At 45.9% G+C, this 18,498-nt stretch overlaps 1 protein-coding gene across 1 annotated transcript; it reads right to left on the reverse strand.

Annotated features, from left to right (window-relative positions):
• Positions 1–136: 136 nt before the first annotated feature.
• Positions 137–15,608, reverse strand: SKA1 (spindle and kinetochore associated complex subunit 1). Its single transcript, XM_021550247.2, has 7 exons — positions 15,389–15,608; positions 14,550–14,653; positions 13,766–13,890; positions 12,701–12,792; positions 9,074–9,208; positions 4,294–4,463; positions 137–488 (listed from the first exon to the last, which is right to left on the reverse strand). The coding sequence occupies exons 2-7, from the start codon at positions 14,647–14,649 to the stop codon at positions 340–342; spliced, it is 771 nt and encodes a 256-aa protein (XP_021405922.1). The 5' UTR covers positions 14,650–14,653; positions 15,389–15,608; the 3' UTR covers positions 137–339.
• Positions 15,609–18,498: the final 2,890 nt, after the last annotated feature.

The raw sequence follows: 18,498 nt of genomic DNA on the forward strand, positions 1-18,498 counted from the left end.
CCCTACCACATCTTTTGTCTCTCTTAAATATCCATTGTTCCCATCTCTTAAGACAACAAAAGGGAGAAAAATTCTCTGTGAGAAAGGAAAAAAAAAGGAAAAAAAACCACTCAGAAACAGAAAAGGACGAAAGGAGCACTGTTAATAAGGAGCATTTTATTTTCAGGTGTTGACCAGAAAGCATGCCCAGATGCTTTTCTGGTTAGGATTTATAGTTCCTTAGACTTCACAAAATAAAACTCAAAAGCTTCAACGCCACTCCTAATTCAGCCTGACAAACCACTCCCTGTCCTCCGTGCTGTCTGGTGGCAGGTCAGGTCTCTCTCCCAGAGGCAGCTATTAGCAGATGACGTAGCGGACGAGCCCCGAGCTGCGGATCTCTCTCACTCTCTGGCAGTGCCTCAGGATGCTGAGCATGATGTAGAAGCGCTTATCCAATTTCAGCTTAGTGAACTGCTTGATATCATTGTCCACAATAAAAAATACTCCTGGAAAACAAACAGTTTTGTTACAGAAACTACTCTGTTGTTACACACACAGCATTCCACAAGCGACAGCACAGCCTCTTCTTCATAATTCCACAATCTACAATTCATAATTCCACAGTCAGTAGGATGGCTCCACAGTGCATTGGGAACTTTGTTCTACTTTTAAAACCTGTCATCAGAATGACAATGGGCAGCCTTCCCCTGACATTCAGACACTCTGCATCATCCAAGCTCCATGAGCTCTGTCTCCCAGCAGGCACTCATGTTCTGGAATTAGATCTTTTCCATAAGGACAGAGCCCTGCCTGCATCAAGCTATGCAGCCCTCCATTCCCTTGACTTATATCAGATGTGGAAAAGAATAAGTCATCATTCCTTGAGAAAATTACAGGAAAAGACTTGCAACAGCATCGTCCCTGTGTCTCCAAGAAAACAGCACAGGGAAGCCTCGCTTCAAAGCTGAATGCTTACCCGCTTCTTGTAGTTGATTAACTATTTCCATAAGCAATCGGTCATTAAAATTCAGGCTGCCCAGGGCAGTGGTGGAGTTACCATCCCTGGTTCAAAAGTGTTCAGAAAGCCGTGTGAATGTGCCCCTGGATGACATGGTGTAGTGGTGAACATGGCGCTGGAATTTTCCAACCTAAATGATTCCTGAATGATGTGTAGTAGCATGCTTCCAAGTCTAAAGGGAAGGAGGACACAAGAGTAGGGAGGGGTGTTTTAGCTTAGAAAAAGAAGATAGCATTGTCCCTCCTTGTTTAATCCTTAACACAGAGGCAGTGACATCTTTGGAAAAATGGAGCATCTCCTCCTCCTATTAAGTCCTTCCAGTTTCACTGGAAATAACTGATCCAAACTGGAAAGCCGAAGCTGCCAGAATAGAATTATGGTCCAAGAATTATGTTTGTAAGTGCAATGTCCCCCAAAGTCTTGCTTAGACAGAGCTAAGAAATAACAGATCATGTTTTCTCACAGCCTGGGCCTCTCATGAGAGTTGGTGTCACACATGTCTCACAGGGAGTAGAATCTTCCAGAGACAATCACTGTCAAAATCTAGAGATATTTCCCCAGAGAGGAACTCAGTTGGAATTTCAGAGCTTGAAATGCCACCAAATTCACATACAGATGAGAAGTAGGAAGTTTGTTTACTAGGAAAAGAAAGAAGAACTGCATTACTGCTCAAAATAGAAAATTATCTCAAATAGAGACCATTTACAACTTCCAAGGACACTAACACACACAGACAGTGTTGGGAAGCCAGGCATAACCTGCCTGCTGCCTTCACAGGCTGTTACATCTGGGGGAGCATCAGAACCCCCTGAATTTTGATAAAACAAGATTTCTTCTTATATTTGCTCACAATCCAGAGTGGCAACATTCAGCAGAGCAGGATCTTTCTTGTGAAGAAATCAGAGCTGTGTGAAGGGCAGTGGTTTGGTCCATGTGCTAAACAACCAGCTAAATTGACTGAGCCACCTGAGTGGCTGGAAGTGACCCTGATAAACCAGGCAGCATCTTATCTCTTCTTGAAATCAGAGAAGAGGTCAGCTGGCAATCAGCCCAGGCTGAGAACCAGTGGGAATCCTAAGCAGAGAGACACTCACAGGAGAGATTTAAACAAACAAATCAATGAATGTGGAACATCATCCTGAAAAATGCAATGGATAAAGACATTTAATCATTATGTGCTGGCCAGATACGAACCATCTGACGGCCTGCCAGGATTTTTCTCTACACTTTCTAAATGATTAATCACAAAAAAACCTAAACAAAACCATCTACCACACAAATACACACGTTCTAATAGATGCTGAATGTCCTAGTTTCCTAACTGAACTTCCCAAAACGAAAGAAATAAAGGCCATCTCTCAGGTGCTTAAAGAAATTAAGCACTTCAGTTTTTCAGACTAGGGTCCCCAGCTGACAGAAAATCCTCTGGCCAGCTGAAGTTTTCACGTTGCTAGGATGGTTCATTCACTGCAGCCAAGAATACTGTGGATCATAGTGCAGACTGAGCAGCACTCCAGGCCCAGGAGGGCCCTTCTCGTGTTCAGCCTCTCTTCTACAGCTGTGGGCTCAAACTCTTTACTACTGTTCTAAGGATAGGAACAGTGATACCAAAAATATGTTGCAAATCAAATTAATGAAGCCAGAATTTTAAGAAACCCAGATGAATATAAGCTGCTGTTCAACTGAGGCACAACATACATAGAGAGAAACCAAACCAGAAGTCAGTAACACAAATTTATGCAGCTGCATGTTCTTAGAATACTTTTAATAAAGCCCTTTACAACAATGACCTTTGAATGGCAACTGAGACCTTATCTGGAGGTCATCTGAGACCTCACAGGTCTCATCCTGTGTCCAGCCCTGTGACTACACCATGAGAAGGATGTGGAGCTGCTGGAGCCAGCCCAGAGGAGGCCACGGAGCTGCTGCCAGGCTGGAGCCCCTCTGCTCTGGAGCCAGCCTGGCAGAGCTGGGGCTGTTCCCCTGCACAAGAGAAGCTCCAGGGAGAGCTCAGAGCCCCTGCCAGGGCCTCAAGGGGCTCCAGGAGAGCTGCACAGGGACTGGGGACAAGGCAGGCAGGGACAGCACACAGGGAATGGCTCCCACTGCCAGAGGGCAGGCACAGATGGGAGATTGGGAATTGGGAATTGCTGGCTGGGAGGGTGGGCAGGCCCTGGCACAGGGTGCCCAGAGCAGCTGTGGCTGTCCCTGGATCCCTGGGCTTGTCCAAGTCCAAGATGGACAGGGCTTGGAGTAACCTGGGACAGTGGAAGTTGTCCCTGCCATGGCAGGGGGTGGAAGTAGCTAATACTGAAGGCCACTTCCAACCCAAACCATTCTGTGATTCTCTGTTTATCTTACAGGTCTCAAAGCGCCAGCATGTCCCTCAGATCAGAATTCCCTCTGCAGAAAAGCTGCATTTAGAACCCAGAAGTCACTAGTCACTGATGTCATCATCACACTATAATATCCAGAGTCTTGAACAGCAGTAAAAGCAAAGGAAGGAAGAAAAAGTTGCAGTTTATCTTCAGGGCACTCCTGAGTACCCAGGGAATGCTCAGGGCAGAAGGTCTAGCACTCTGTCCAGGGCTAAAATGAAGGTGGGTGCCGTGTTGTCAGAGACAGCTCTTTTTATGTGAAACAGAAGAGACTTTGCTCCACTCTTTATGCCTCAGCTTGCAAACATGAGAGCATTCTAAGGACATCACCAAGCTTGACATGTGCAGTACGCCCCTCCAGGAATAATTACATACTTGTTCTCAAGAGAAAAAGCATGCCAAAAAGAAGATTTTAATATCAGAGATTTACAGTGACACATGTTTTTGGAAAAAACAGCCCGTAAGTGCAACTTACTTTTCAATTGAAAGAAAGGTGTTTTGGTTTTCACTCCCTGTGTGCTTTTAAGAGGAGAAAACTTCTTAAGATTATCACACAGACTTACCTCTTCCACAAAGCCACTACAGCACAGTTAATTAGCCAGATTTCCCAACTTCAGAATTAATTTTTAATTGTTCATGTCCAATCAAGTTTAACACCTGAGAACGCATTTCCATGGTTTGGTTATCAAGCTAAAAATTTCCAGAACTTGTAGTAATTCCAAACTAAATCTTTGTGCAAAGTTTCTGCCATGACACACCATCAAAGAGACATATTTTTCAAGGAAAACATTCACTATGAATGGGAAACTCTTCAGTCAAAGATACTGAAAAAAAGACCAGTATTTTTATACTTCTGCTGCAACATCCAAGTGTTACGAGTTTGGTATTAAAAAAAGGAAAAAAAAAAAAAATTACCATTTGTATCCCTAGTTTCTTCTTCTATGAACCGGTGGTAGAGGTTTCTGACTGGTGCACTCATAGACTTCAAAGGCTGATACAAGATCTTGTACTTGTCCACCACGGCCTTGTTAATCTCTTCAACAACTGCATTAATCTGATCATATGTTATACGGCCTTTCATATACCTACAAATAAAAATAAGAATCAGTAACCAGAAAGTTCTGTGTTTATTCTTCTCTTTCATCTGCCTTAACTGAAGAAGCCATTCCTAGTTAGAGGCAGTTTCTCCTGTTTTGTACCATTGAAAACATGTATTAGTTAATTCTGCTCATTTCCTTGATTGCTTAACACTCTTGAAGGTAAAAACGCCATGACATAATCTAAACCAGAAAGATAAACTATTAGAAAGCTAAATTAAGAAGCACAATGTATTCAGTGCTTAAGCTGCAAAAAGCTTTTCAAAGTAGAATAAAGGTTGCTTTTGTAGTGTACCACTTAAACACAGAAAAATAAAGTAACTTTGCAGAAAACAGCATGAAAAGAAATGTTTGTCTAGGAGCACAACTTGACTCATATTATCACCACAAATAGCCTGTGTTTGATGTTACAACCATTTATTGTTTAGCCAGAGCACCAAACAATCCAGCAATGGGCGTGGAGCAGAGCTGGAGCACAGTGGCCCTGGCCCACCATGGGCCCTTTTCTTTTTGTTTGTTTGTTGGTTTGTTAGTTTGTTCGTTTGGTTTTTGTTTTGTTTGATGTGGCACTCAGTGCCATGGTTTATTTGAAGTCTTAGGGCATGGGTTGGACTCAAAGATCTTGAAGGTCCCTTCCAACCTCGTGATTCTGTGATTATCTGAGGTTTTTTGAAGAGCTACTAGTTGTGTTGCCTTTTGTATTTGACTGTGCAAGCTATTCAGCTGTGCAGATACAGTTCTGCACCACCAGCATCCGTTTCTGAACTCTCAGAGCATTTCATAATACTAGTACTGGAAGAATAAGGTCTGTTGATAACAGCCTAGAGGTACAGGAAGCACAGAAGATAAAGAACAAAGTGATGTGGAAATACTAGAACACTGGGAAGATTTGCAAGGAAGGCTATTCAGTATTTATAGATGTAAAGCCATGCCTTCAAGGAAAAGGAACTGTGCTGCACACTGAGAAGCCATTATATCAAAATGAAATCTGAAACTCAAATGACAAACAGTAAGATAAATACAACACAATCTCCCTCCCCTGTCACCCAAAAATGGCAGTAAAGGCCAGGCCAGCCTTGCAACCTGCATTGTCCTGTGGCCTTCATTCAGTTGCTACAACAAACCAAACCTGGCTGTGTTTTGCTCATTATTGGTTTGCAGATGTGAGGAATTAAACAAGTGTTACAATTCATTTCAAGAATGAATGCTGTAGGTCAGTAGAGCAGGTGGCTAAAAGCCGTGGGACAGCAAGAGTGAAAAGATCAATGAACAGCAATCTCCTCCCTCCTTTTAATCTGAACAGACAGGTTCATTCTTTGGAGAACACACAAAGAATTCAAAGCAGAAGCAGATAATCAATTACAGGTTCAGTATTCCAAACCAGAATTCAGACAGGCATTCTGCAATTGCCAACTCAAAATACCTGCTGCAGATTTCAGCAGCCAGTCCCTGCCGGGCAGACAGGCCGGCAAGGTGTGTAAACCTGAATTCAAAGCAATTGTTCTGTCTCCAAACTGAGTTTGAAACCTAGTAGCCATTAAGTTACTTGCGACCAGCTTTCAACTTTATTGATACCTCGATTAATTCAGCGTTGGAGGCGCAGCCATCTCATGGCTGTAAAAACGCTCTACTTTGCAGAGCAATAAAAGCAGCGCTACCACCCCTGAAATGCAGCCACAGCACGAGCACAGCCTGTAACCACAGCAGGGCTTTGCCTGTGTGCATTAACTGCTCTTTATTGCTGTCTCTGCCTCCCTGCACCACGGGGGAGCGTGCAGAGCGAGGAAGACTCAGCCCAGAGGTATAAAATACCTTTATTTAAGCTCCTGTGCTCCCACTGCCAGCACACAGACACTGAACACACTTAATAAAGCCAAGGGAGCACCGCAGCTCATCCTGAAGCTGAAACAGAGAGGCGGGACTGGGTTGCCTAAACCTAAAAACAAATATTCTTTGAGAGGCCCTCAGGCATCCAAGATGCTTTAATCTGAAATTAAACCCTGTCAAAACTGAATGGAATTTTTATTCTGTGCATAACTAAGGATCATAAAAACTCCAGCTGTCCTACAGCCCTCTCGTGTTTCTACCCAACCATGGCTGGCAAACCTGTTAATGCTGACATTTTTTTCAGTCCATACGTGCACTAATATCAAAATACAAAGTTGAGAAGTTCCAAATTCAGGCATTTAATTTAGATTTAAAATAACTTTAAAGTCTGCTTCACTATTCCAAATGCAATAAAATTAAAAACTCTTCTAAAAAATATCCAGTCAGTTTCTTTTTTTAATCCACAGAAGCCCTTTTTCATTTTTTCTATAGGTATGAAAACCAGACCACGGTGCTGTGATCCTCAGAGAAAAGAATAACATCAATATATCACATGTATACCGCTCTAAAAGAGATAAAGCTTGCAATGGCCACCCTCTGCTCTCTCAAAAATGGTTGAGCTAAAATAGCTATGTATTCTCCCAAGCTACCATCTTTTGAGACTTGAGAGTTATAATGAATGCACTGAATCAAAAATGCTTTCAGCAGTAAGATTTTTAGAAAGCAGTAAGAATTCTAGACACAGAATAAAACATTTTCCTTTGCCACAAAGTCAAAAGTTAACAAAGACAGGTACTGTGAAATGTCCTTTATCTTCTGCCAAAAAGCACCTTCCTGCAACAGATTTGAAGGGGAAGATAATTTGCAGGTTTTTTTGTGCAAAGTGTTCTGTTTGATCAGAGTGTTCCACATCTGCTCCTTAAAACAGCATGTACCTTTGCTAAATGCCAGCTGCCCTATGAAGGACTATGAAGACACTGAAGCCAGCGTGTCTGACAGTGGCCTGATGGTGTTAGGAACAGATTTTCCTTCATGTTGAGCATAAAGCAAGTGAAAACAGCCTCAATTTTTCAGTGACCACCCCCCACCTCCAGTGCTCACCTGAAGAAATGGGCCCTGACCCAAATTCTCATTCTTCCAAGAGAATACAATCAGTGCAAGAGAATTTGTATTACAAGTATTTGCTGCTTTGATTCGGTCAATCAGTATGTGAAATTGCAAGTACTCCCTCAATCTTGTACTACAAGATTGCCAGGCAACAGAAATACTGGTAGATTAATAGATCTATGTAAATTCATGTAAATTTTCCTCCACAGAACAAACATGCTTCTCCCATCTGAATAAAATTAAATTATTTCTAGAGCTCTACCAGCACAGTCTAAGCTAAAACCATTCCATAATGGGTACCTTCCAACACAGCTGCAACATTTCCACAAGGAATGCATTCCAACCCTGCTTTTTCTGTGCTTTTGTGAATCTGCAGTGGATAGGAAGAGGATCCATCTGGCCTCTGTCCCCATCCTGCACACCCATGAACAGCAGTGGGAAACATGAACTCCTTCAGGTTGGAAAAGCCCTCTGAGATGACCAAGTCCAACCTTTCCCCCAGCATGGCCAAGGCCACCACTAAACCATGCCCCTAAGTGTCCTTCCACCTGTCTTGTGATGTGGAAGACCATAGCCTTAACTGGGAGTTAAAGCAACATTTGGCTGGAATGGTCTATGCCTATTTCTCTCGCCACAACAGAGATAAAGACCAAAAATTCCCAGGCTCCAGCTGTATCCTCCCATAATTTTATCAGGAGAGAACTACCTAAAGGAATAAATCCACAAAATACCCGAGGTGTTCTGCAGAATAAAAATATCAGGTGCATGCTCTTCTACAAAGTAACCAGAAGTCCTTTATCATTAGCTCAACATTCAGGATAAGGAAGAAAATGGGCATTACTCACTGAAAATTTTGAAGGCTATAGAAAAAATTATTGGAAAGCCTTAAGTAAAGTACAGACTCAAAACCATATTTCTTACTGGAACAGGTATTGTCAGGGAACATAGTAAATCTAGAGTTTCAATAACAATTTAGCCTTAGGCATCAAGAGAAATTTCTTCTTTTTGCAGAAACATTTACCCATGCCATCCAAATGCCATTTAAAAAGTTATTCCTATATATCAGACTTCAGACAAGGATATTCATTGATCAGGTCCTGATGTTAGGGGGAAATACCCACAGCTTTCTCTTCCAGAAATTTGGGGATTTCTGTGCTTTTTTTTTTTTGCTTGTAACAAGTCTGATTGCTTTTCCTGTCTCAAAATAGAGGGTAAGTCAAGGCTTGAAGTTTCCAGAAACCAATATTTGGGTCAAATAAAAACAGCATTTATCACTTTTTTTCTTTCTATATGTAAACAAACCCTCCATGTTATGAGATGATGGCACATTTTTTAATGTCAGCTCTCAAAACAAGATGAGGATTCACCTATTAGCTAGTAAATCTCTGTTCATACACTTACATCAACTTTTGAGGTAAGAGTTTTGGGTTTTAACTGATGAGATTTCATCTTCCCAACAGCAGCAGAAAGAAGAGCCCAATTAACTCCATTCATTTGATTTTCTGGTTTGCTAGCAATGCATTTAAACGATTTGGAGCTATTGTCATTTTACACCCCATTAAATATTTCATCTGTCAGTCCCAGTTCTGCAAAAGGTCACTTTTTGTTTTTGTGTGCCACCCAAATTGATTTGCCAGGGTACAAGGGAAGCCACGCTTACTTACGCGGGAACATTTTCAAACTCTTCTGTGGTTATTAATGCTACTTCTTTAATGGCTCTTCCTTTTGCAGGTTTCTTCTCACATTTGGGTTCTACAGCCTTTGTTTCTTCTTTGTGTTTCACAGTTGGCTCCACGTTGCTGTAAAATGAAGGAATATTCAGTGCATAAACAGCAGGTAAGTTGGAAGAATTCCACTACACTGCTTAGTCACAGACCTAAGTTCCGGCCTATCTGTTAGGCTGGATGAACACAATAATGGTATTTCACAAAAGAAACATCAGTAAAGCAAGCCTACTCTGCTTCAAATCATATCCTTCAGCTGACTTCAGCACAGCTCTTGGTTTCTCAGCTACAGAGGCTGCTAGCAGGTGAACTGGAAACAGTCCAAGTGCAGCATGGCACAGCTCAGAATTCAATGTACCATTACATTTCACACAGCGCAAGGCCTGGCTTTTTATCAGATGAAACACAGCACAGAGCTGCAGCCTTAACAGGCAGATTTGAAATACTTCATAGCTCTTTGAAACAGGTTCAAATCTTGGGAAGCCTGACTCATCCATTGAACTTTTGAAGCAAAGAAATTCAACCACCTTGCAGACACTTTTAAAAATTTATTAGGCAAGATCCAAAAGGTCAAAGAATTTCCTGATTTATTCCTGATTATTTATAAATTCACCCTTCCTCTAAACCCTCGGCTTAGAGTCTCAAACCCCAAGGGATTTGCCAGCCACCCACCCAGCTGCTCCTCAGCAGCACAGCAAAGGTGATGCATATGGCCAAATCCACTGTCATCAGAACACGTGGACATTCCTGGGATATGCAGCAGAATTAACTAAGGCAGTACAAAGCTGACCTGGACCAGGAAATGATCCTCTGCTTGAATATGAGCATCCCCCGAGACATCATTGTTACACGTGGGGTCCCTCAGCAGTGAACGGCACAGCAGTGCCCCATCTGTCGACTCCAGGGCAAGGATTTGAGGTGTCATTGATGTGACCCAGTGTCTCATGGCCCAGGAACACCAGTGCCACGGAGAGCACAGTGGGTGCTACCTGCTGGGCTCCCACACTGTCTGCTCGGTGACACGGGACCGGAGCAGCTCTGCTCTGCGCCGAGACACAGCACAGAGCCCTTCTGAAACCCAGGACATCTGCAGCCAGACTTACTCAGGTGTCATCACCTGAAGAACATCTGTTTGCATCTGACCAGCAACAACAAAACGAATCCTGGCACCCTGCAGCCAGCAGGGAATGTCAGCAAACAGGAGGGAAAGGGGAGGGGGGGTTGCATTTTGGGTGGTGGTGGAGGTGGGTTTGGAATGAAAGGATAAACACAAGAACCAAGGGAATCAAGTTCACATCTTGAAACTTCATTACTCCCACACTCCAGTCTCCTGCTCAGCCTTCCGCTGTCTGTTACACTGCAACAAACCTTTTCTAGATGATTCCCCACATCCAAGCATCCTTCCTTTGTGCTCCCACCCACTCCCTTGTCCCTGCACTGCTGCAGTGAGGTGGTGCACACACAGTTCACCACTGACCTCAACCATGAAAAGGAAAAACTTATGCTTGTTTACAAAATCTGGCTCTGGTGGAATGAGATACTGAATCTCAACAAACACCAGGGGTACAAGGAGCTTGAGAGATATTGAACTTGCTTTTTATTTCAGTGAGATTCCTCTGGTAAACAAGAAAAGAAAACCCAAGGCAAGAAACAATAAAGCCATGAATTGCTGAATTTCTCTGTGTGGGTGTTTTCATTTTCCCAGGGACTTCAAGGCTTGTCTCAACAGCATTCAAGTGCTCCTCTGCTTTCCGCATTACCTCACAAAAATGACTAAACATTAATATTCACAGCCCCACATGTCTGGGAACAGAAAGGGAGGAGGCCAGAAGAAGATTAGGGGAATAGGCCTGAAAACATATTTACAGTGATAACAGTGGGTTTTAAACAATTATGTCCCTTCTCACACTCCCTTGACCCTGCACTGTACAACACAATGAACATCAAGAAGTCACAACATGGGGAGAAAAGGAGAAAGTGTGTTTTGACAAGTGGCATCATTATACAGTGCATTATTACTCAAGAAAAACCAACAACAAACCAACACTGCCAGAACAGCAGCTGTGAGCTGGCTGAGCACAATGTGTAGAAAACTATCAGAAAAACTTGGTTTGTTTTACATATTGTGGTTCCCTCCAGAAAGGGAAGAACTGGCTAAAGTCATATCACAATTAACTTCCTAATCACAAGCAGGACAAGATTGTAAGGGAAACAAACATCCCAAAAAATCTTTTTGTGTCAGAGGCAGCACAATCACTGACCAAATCTCATTTACATCTAAACAATTTCCAGGAGCTAACACAAAGTTAAGACAAAGTATTTCCTACAATAAGAAAGTAAGGTATGACAGGAAGGCAGAACCCAAGTGGTAATTTCTGGAAAACTTCAATTCTTACACACACACACACAAGAAAAGCAACATCTAAATTGAAAAGGAACATGTCACCCCTAGAGACATTTTAAAAGGCTGTTTCCTAAACTGAGGGGTTCATGTCTAAGGGTGGGTGGGAATAAGAAAAAAGGCTTCTGCACAGGTTATCCCTTCACCAGTTAAGAACAGTTTCAATACAATACCTACACCAATGACCATATTGCTACACACCAACAAAAATTATTGTTCCTTTTTCTCTTATAGAATCCTCTTTCCACACATTTAACCTTTTACTTTGCTGGAATACATCTGTAATGTTTTGAGACTGAGGCTTCTCTGGCATTAGGAGCCAGACCAAGTAAACCTGGTTGATTCAGGGCACATATGGAAGCACTGAGTTCAAACTAATGCATTGCCTTTTGACAAGCTACAAGGTGGGAAAGAAACTCTGGGATCCCCAGGTAATAATACTCTGCAAGTGACCCCACCTGACACAGGCTAACAACGCTCCACAAAAAAAAGCAGCTCCAACAGGATGGAGAAAGATATGAGGAACTCAAGAGTTGAAATGTCTTAGAAGCCTTCTGAGTAAGTGTTAATTCATAGCTGTTATTTTCTCACACTTCAGCGACTTGACTCTGAAAAGCTTCTTACTAGAGCCCCCGCCAAGGCAAGGGGATGTCATAGCTAGCTGAAATAAATGCAGGATTTCTGTAGGGAAAAGAGAACAAAACTACCACAAACACAATTCAAAGTCCCACAGAAAGATGACTGAGTTAGAGGATTTTTGGTTTTTAATGATATTTGGAAGGGCAGTGGTGAACTTCAGTTCTAGTGGCCCAGCATTTGGGTCATAACCCTTTACTCTGTAGGCAGCGCAGTTACATAATCGGTGTGTTTGTGATTCTAAAGGAAGGGATGCTCAGACTCAGAGAAGCACTTGCTTTCTACTACACCACACCTACCCCTGGAAACTCCCATTGGATCAACTTGGGATTTTATAGTCTTGACCTGACAAATTTGTTGGGGTGCTAGCACAAACCTGGACAAGAGCCAACTCCACAATCAATACATACAACAACTTTGGCTCCCAAAATTTCCCAGTTAATGTGGAGTGAAAGGAACACAGCTGTACAGTGCTGCAGCTGGACAGTGCCAGGAGCAGCCCAAATCCTCGGGGCTCATGTACCACATACCAGACCTGGAGTGGTTTAGGCAGATAGCGTGGCATGTGTTCAAGGAGGTGCCATGCTTCCTTTTGAGCTCTCTCAGCAGACTTCTGGATCTCCTGAAATTAATATTAGACTTTATCAGAAATCCCATCCTACTAAGATCAGGCAAGTAAAATTAGGGCAATACTAAATTAATTTTCAGCTTTTTAAGAGGTGTCTTTTATTCTGTCAACATCATCTTACCTCCATACCCCATAATTTCCCCAGGGAAGCTAGTAAAGATACAAAGGAAGGAGCATCTGTCCTTGTCCTCAGAATGTCAGAGAAATTTGAGCAGGCAGAAAGAATTTTAGCAACACACCCTCAGCAAGGTCTGGTCAGGGGAATAGTGGTGGTGAAGATGAGATACTATGCTAAACTCACCTCCACTCCCCAAACAACATTTCTACAAAAGACTTAACAAAGTCACTGTAAACACACAATAGAAAAACAGACAAATATTCTAACTGAATAACTTGTGCAGCTACTGCAAAGATGTGTAAGTGGAACTGCTCTTTAGATCATCATATCTATTATGATAAAGACATGTTTTCAAGGCCAGTGACAAAGACATTATTTTAATGAACTTTGGATGAAGGAAGGTAGACTCAGATTAGCTATTAAGAATAAATTCTTCCCTGTGAGGGTGGGCAGGCCCTGGCACAGGGTGCCCAGAGCAGCTGTGGCTGCCCCTGGATCCCTGGCAGTGTCCAAGGCCAGGTTGGACGGGGCTTGGAGCAGCCTGGAACAGTGGGAGGTGAACCTGCCCATGGCAGGGGGTTGGAACTGGCTGAGCTTTATGGTCCTTTCCAATTCAAACCATTCTACAATTCTATGATTCTATGTACAAGCCTTGAAAAATACAATTTTTAATGTTCATTGTCTGGAGAACTGCTTAACAAACCATCAGCAAGCCTGTTCCAAGCCCCAGTTTCTCTTGTAAGTACATGCATGCAAACATCACTAAGAATCTAGGGAAAAAGTGACAAATGTATCAAAGATTTCTTTGAATCTTTCAGTATTTTATGAACAGGAAAAAAAAAATACTACTTTGAGCGATTTTTTCAGTTCTTCTTGCTTTTTAACTTGAATTTCCATTGCTTGCAGGAGCTCATGTACAAGGATCCCCTCGTTACATATTTTATGGAGAAAACGTTTGCAGGAATCGTGTTTACCTGTAAAAGAGAGACTATTAAGCTGCAAAGTCTCTAAGAAAAAACCAAAATCCAATATTCCTCCCCTCCACAAGAAGTGGTTATCTAAATCTCTGCTCCTCAGCCACCATATCCATCCAGGAGAAGCAGCAAGCCAAACTATCAGCCTTGTACTCTGCACTGCCAACAGAGTTCATGGAATCACTTAATTTGGAAAAGCCCAGCTATTACCCCAGAGCACTGTCAAGGCCACCACTAACCTGCGTCCCAAGTGTCACAGCCATGTGGCTTCAGGATTCCACCGCCTCCCTGGGCAGTTCCAGTTCCTGAGCCCCTTTCCATGGGGAAATTCCTGCTGGTTCCACCCTGAGTCTGTCCTGGCCCAGCCTGAGGCCGTTCCCTCTGCTCCTGTCCCTGTTCCTGGAGCAGAGCCCGACCCCCCGGCTGTCCCCTCCTGTCAGGAGCTGTGAGAGCCACAAGGTCCCCCTGAGCCTCCTTTGCTCCAGGCTGAGCCCCTTCCCAGCTCCTCAGGAACTCTCCAGCCCCTTCCCAGCTCCCTCAGCCTCTCCTGGGGCTCAGCCCCTTCCCCAGCTCCATTCCCTTCCCTGGACATACTCCAGCCCCTCAGTGTCTTTCTTGCAGTGAAGTGCAAACCAAACCCTACTGTTGCTCTTGTTTACCTAGGTCTCTCAATATGATACACTTTTTAATATTTGAAATCCTCAAACTGATGTAGAGGCATAAATCTTCCAGGCTTGAGGATGCCATAGCGTTCACCATCACACTGAGAGGGAACAAAAATGAAGGCAGGAATTTAACAAACATAGAAGTTATAAACATTGCATACAAAAGCAGAATTTGTAGAAGGACCCTGAACTGTCAAAGAAGCAAAGGAAATGTAAATGAAACAGTAAATGGAGTAATTCTCTTTTGTCTTACTAGATTGAAGGCAGGAAAGGAAGCATAAAGTGGCACTAGACAAGGCAGAAGTTTCCTAGAACTTTGGAGATAAATGCAGTATATCAGTGTAGCGATTCCTCATGAGACCAGGAGCATCCTTGTTATATTGAAGAGTGAAGTCAAAAAGGAGTTGGAATTTACTGCAAAAACCAAGAAACACCTGGCTTATATAAGGCATAGAAGACTCTCTCAGGGAGACTACATCAGATGATTGATGTTTAAAGAGGTGTGTTTCTTTAAAAATGTAATTAAGAAAAAATAGCCGTTATTAGTGAAGTCTGGAGGCATGAAAAAGAGCATTATAGATCGATTGCTATATTGTCTATAATAATAGACTTATTAACCCTATTATAGACAGGAATTGATTAAAAGAAAAGGTTATACAATGTGACAATCCCCCGCATTTGACACTGGGGCCCAGCACTGAGCGTTCACACAGCTCCCTCCAGCGGCTCACGCTTGGAAATTTTTAAAATACCTTTATTTCGCTTTTGGCTTAAAATACTATCAACTACCGCGCTTATTAAACCCGTTCTTAGAGAGCTCCCCACCTCCGTACCTGCGTGGACACTCCGAGGCGGATCGGGATTCCCTGAGGGGATCGAGGTCACGGCAGCGCCCGCTTCTCCTCAGGTTTTACCAGCGCCAGTGCTTCCAGGCCTTCGTCCCACCCGCTCAGCCGCTCGGCCGGGGGAAGAGAGAGGAAGGAGGCCGGGGAAAGAAGGAGGTCGCTCGGCCGGGGGAAGAAAGAGGAAGGAGGCCGGGGAAAGAAGGAGGCCGCTCGGCCGGGGGAAGAAAGAGGAAGGAGGCCGGGGAAAGAAGGAGGTCGCTCGGCCGGGGAAAGAAGGAGGCCGCTCGGCCGGGTAAAGAGAGGCCGCTCGGCCGGGTAAAAAGAGGCCGCTCGGCCGGGTAAAAAGAGGCCGCTCGGCCGGGTAAAAAGGCCGCTCGGCCGGGTAAAAAGAGGCCGCTCGGCCGGGTAAAAAGAGGCCGCTCGGCCGGGTAAAAAGGCCGCTCGACAGAGAGAGGAGGACGCGAGGCCCCGGCTGCCGCAGCCCGGTTCGAGGCCCGGTTTGAATCTGCCGCGCTCGGGCGGCCGTTGGGGAGGGCGGGGAGGGCGCGTGCGCGCTGAGGGGAGCGGGCGGGAAGGGCGGAGCGGGAACCGGGGCAGGGGAGCGGGCGGGAAGGGCGGAGCGGGAGCAGCGGGAACCGGGGCAGGGGAGCGGGCGGGAAGGGCGGAGCGGGAACCGGGGCAGGGGAGCGCTCGGGAAGGGCGGAGCGGGAACAGCTGGAACCGGGGTGGGGAGCCGGCAGCGCTGAGGGGAGCGAGTGCAGGGCGCTGAGGGAGGTTGTAGGGCAGGTTTGGGTCGGTCTGGTCTCTCAGGACAAGGGGATGGAGCCGGCAGCGCTGAGGGGAGCGAGTGCGGGGCGCTGAGGGAGGTTGTAGGGCAGGTTTGGGTCGGTCTGGTCTCTCAGGACAAGGGGATGGAGGCGGCAGCGCTGAGGGGAGCGAGTGCGGGGCGCTGAGGGAGGTTGTAGGGCAGGTTTGGGTCGGTCTGGTCTCTCAGGACAAGGGGATGGAGCCGGCAGCGCTGAGGGGAGCGAGTGCGGGGCGCTGAGGGAGGTTGTAGGGCAGGTTTGGGTCGGTCTGGTCTCTCAGGACAAGGAGATGTGGTGTCAAGCTGCGCCATGGCAGGATCAGGTTGGACATCAGGAATTTCTTAATGGAAAGGGCGTTCGGGCATTGGGGCGGCCCAGGGAGGTTTGGCGTCCTTATCAGTAGAAGTGTCCAAGGAACGCCAGGACATGGCACTCAGTGCTGTGGTCTGGATGACAGAAGGGGATCAGTCACAGGCTGGGCACGATCTCGGAGGTCTTTTCCAGCCTTTGTAATTCTGTGAGTGTTGGAGGGACTAAGAGGAAGGGCGTGAGGCTGCAGCTCTGAGGGGAGCAGGAGCGCGGAGGGTGTTGTCGATTCTAGGAGCTCTGTGAACATAGAGTTCAGCTTAGGAAGAATACACTGTTTATTCAGCGCAGCGTGCGAGGACGTTCCCACTAATCAGCTTGCCAAAGGGTTAAAAGTTACATCTGTTTTACAGTAAAATTCACACGAACACGCCCACTTACTGCGTGTTCTCCGCCCACCTAATACACATTTATTTGGGTGATGTAATCTTAACGCACGGCTTGAAACGGGTTCTTTCCTTCACCAGGCAAACTCCTCTTGTACAAGTTATTTCACATAAGTTACGTTTACAAAAGGCGAGGAAAAAAAGTCATAAAGGGCGGGGAGGGAAGGGAAGGGAAGGGAAGGGAAGGGAAGGGAAGGGAAGGGAAGGGAAGGGAAGGGAAGGGAAGGGAAGGGAAGGGAAGGGAAGGGAAGGGAAGGGAAGGGAAGGGAAGGGAAGGGAAGGGAAGGGAAGGGAAGGGAAGGGAAGGCGGGATCACTGAGGGGAGCGGAAAGGGCGGAAGGCGGGATTGCTGAGGGGAAGGGGAAGACAAGGCGGGATTGCTGAGGAGAACGGTTAGGGAATCGGGCGGGAAGGGAAAGCGGTATCCCTGAGGGAAGCCGGGTCGCTGGGGAGAGCCGGGCACGAAGGGAGGCGGGATCGCTGAGGAGAGCGGGAAGGAAGGCAGGATTGCTGAGGGGAATGGGAAGGAAGGCAGGGTTGCTGAGGGGAATGGGAAGGAAGGCAGGGTTGCTGAAGGGAACAGGAATGAAGGCAGGGTTGCTAAAAGGAATGGGAAGGAAGGCTGGGTTGCTAAAGGGAATGGGAAGGAAGGCAGGGTTGCTGAGGAGAACGGGAAGGAAGGCAGGGTTGCTAAAGGGAACGGGAAGGAAGGCAGGGTTGCTGAGGGGAAAGGGAGGGAAGGCATGGTTGCTAAAGGGAATGGGAAGGAAGGCAGGGTTGCTGAGGGGAATGGGAAGGAAGGCAGGGTTGCTGAGGGGAATGGGAAGGAAGGCAGGGTTGCTGAGGGGAATGGGAAGGAAGGCAGGATTGCTAAAGGGAACAGGAAGGCAGGGTTGCTAAAGGGAATGGGAAGGAAGGCATGGTTGCTAAAGGGAATGGGAAGGAAGGCAGGGTTGCTGAGGGGAATGGGAAGGAAGGCAGGGTTGCTGAGGGGAATGGGAAGGAAGGCAGGGTTGCTGAGGGGAATGGGAAGGAAGGTAGGGTTGCTGAGGGGAATGGGAAGGAAGGCAGGGTTGCTAAAGGGAATGGGAAGGAAGGCAGGATGGCTAAAGGGAATGGGAAGGCAGGGTTGCTGAGGGGAACGGGAAGGAAGGCAGGGTTGCTGAGGGGAACGGGAAAGAAGGCAGGATTGCTGAGGGGAATGGGAAGGAAGGCAGGGTTGCTAAAGGGAATGGGAAGAAAGGACGGAAGGCGGGATTGCTGAGGGGAACAGTTAGAGAAGCGGGCGGGAAGGGATCCCTGAGGAGAGCCGGGCACGAAGGGAGGCGGGATCGCTGAGGGGAGCGAAAGGCGGAATTGCTGGGTGAGAAGGGAGCCGGGATCGCTGAAAGGCAGCGGGAAGGGAAGGCATGGCTGAGGGAAACAGTGAAGAAGGGCGGAAGGAAGGCGGAATGGCTGAGGGGAACTGGATAATAAGGGAGCCGGGATCGCCGAGAGGCAGCGGGAAGGGAAGGCATGGCTGAGGGAAACAGTGAAGAAG

The sequence above is a fragment of the Lonchura striata genome, chromosome Z (genome assembly GCF_046129695.1).
Source record: "Lonchura striata isolate bLonStr1 chromosome Z, bLonStr1.mat, whole genome shotgun sequence".
NCBI lineage: Eukaryota > Metazoa > Chordata > Aves > Passeriformes > Estrildidae > Lonchura > Lonchura striata.

What these genes read in the sequence shown, in the direction of transcription:
- SKA1 (XM_021550247.2), bottom strand. Translation starts at nt 14,649, where the DNA reads ATGGTGAACGCTATGGCATCCTCAAGCCTGGAAGATTTATGCCTCTAC. An exon ending in TATCATATTGAGAGACCTAG is followed by an intron (nt 13,891 to 14,549) that starts GTAAACAAGAGC and finishes TCTCTTTTACAG; the next exon opens with GTAAACACGATTCCTGCAAA. An exon ending in AGAAACTAGGGATACAAATG is followed by an intron (nt 489 to 4,293) that starts GTAATTTTTTTT and finishes TTTGTTTTCCAG; the next exon opens with GAGTATTTTTTATTGTGGAC.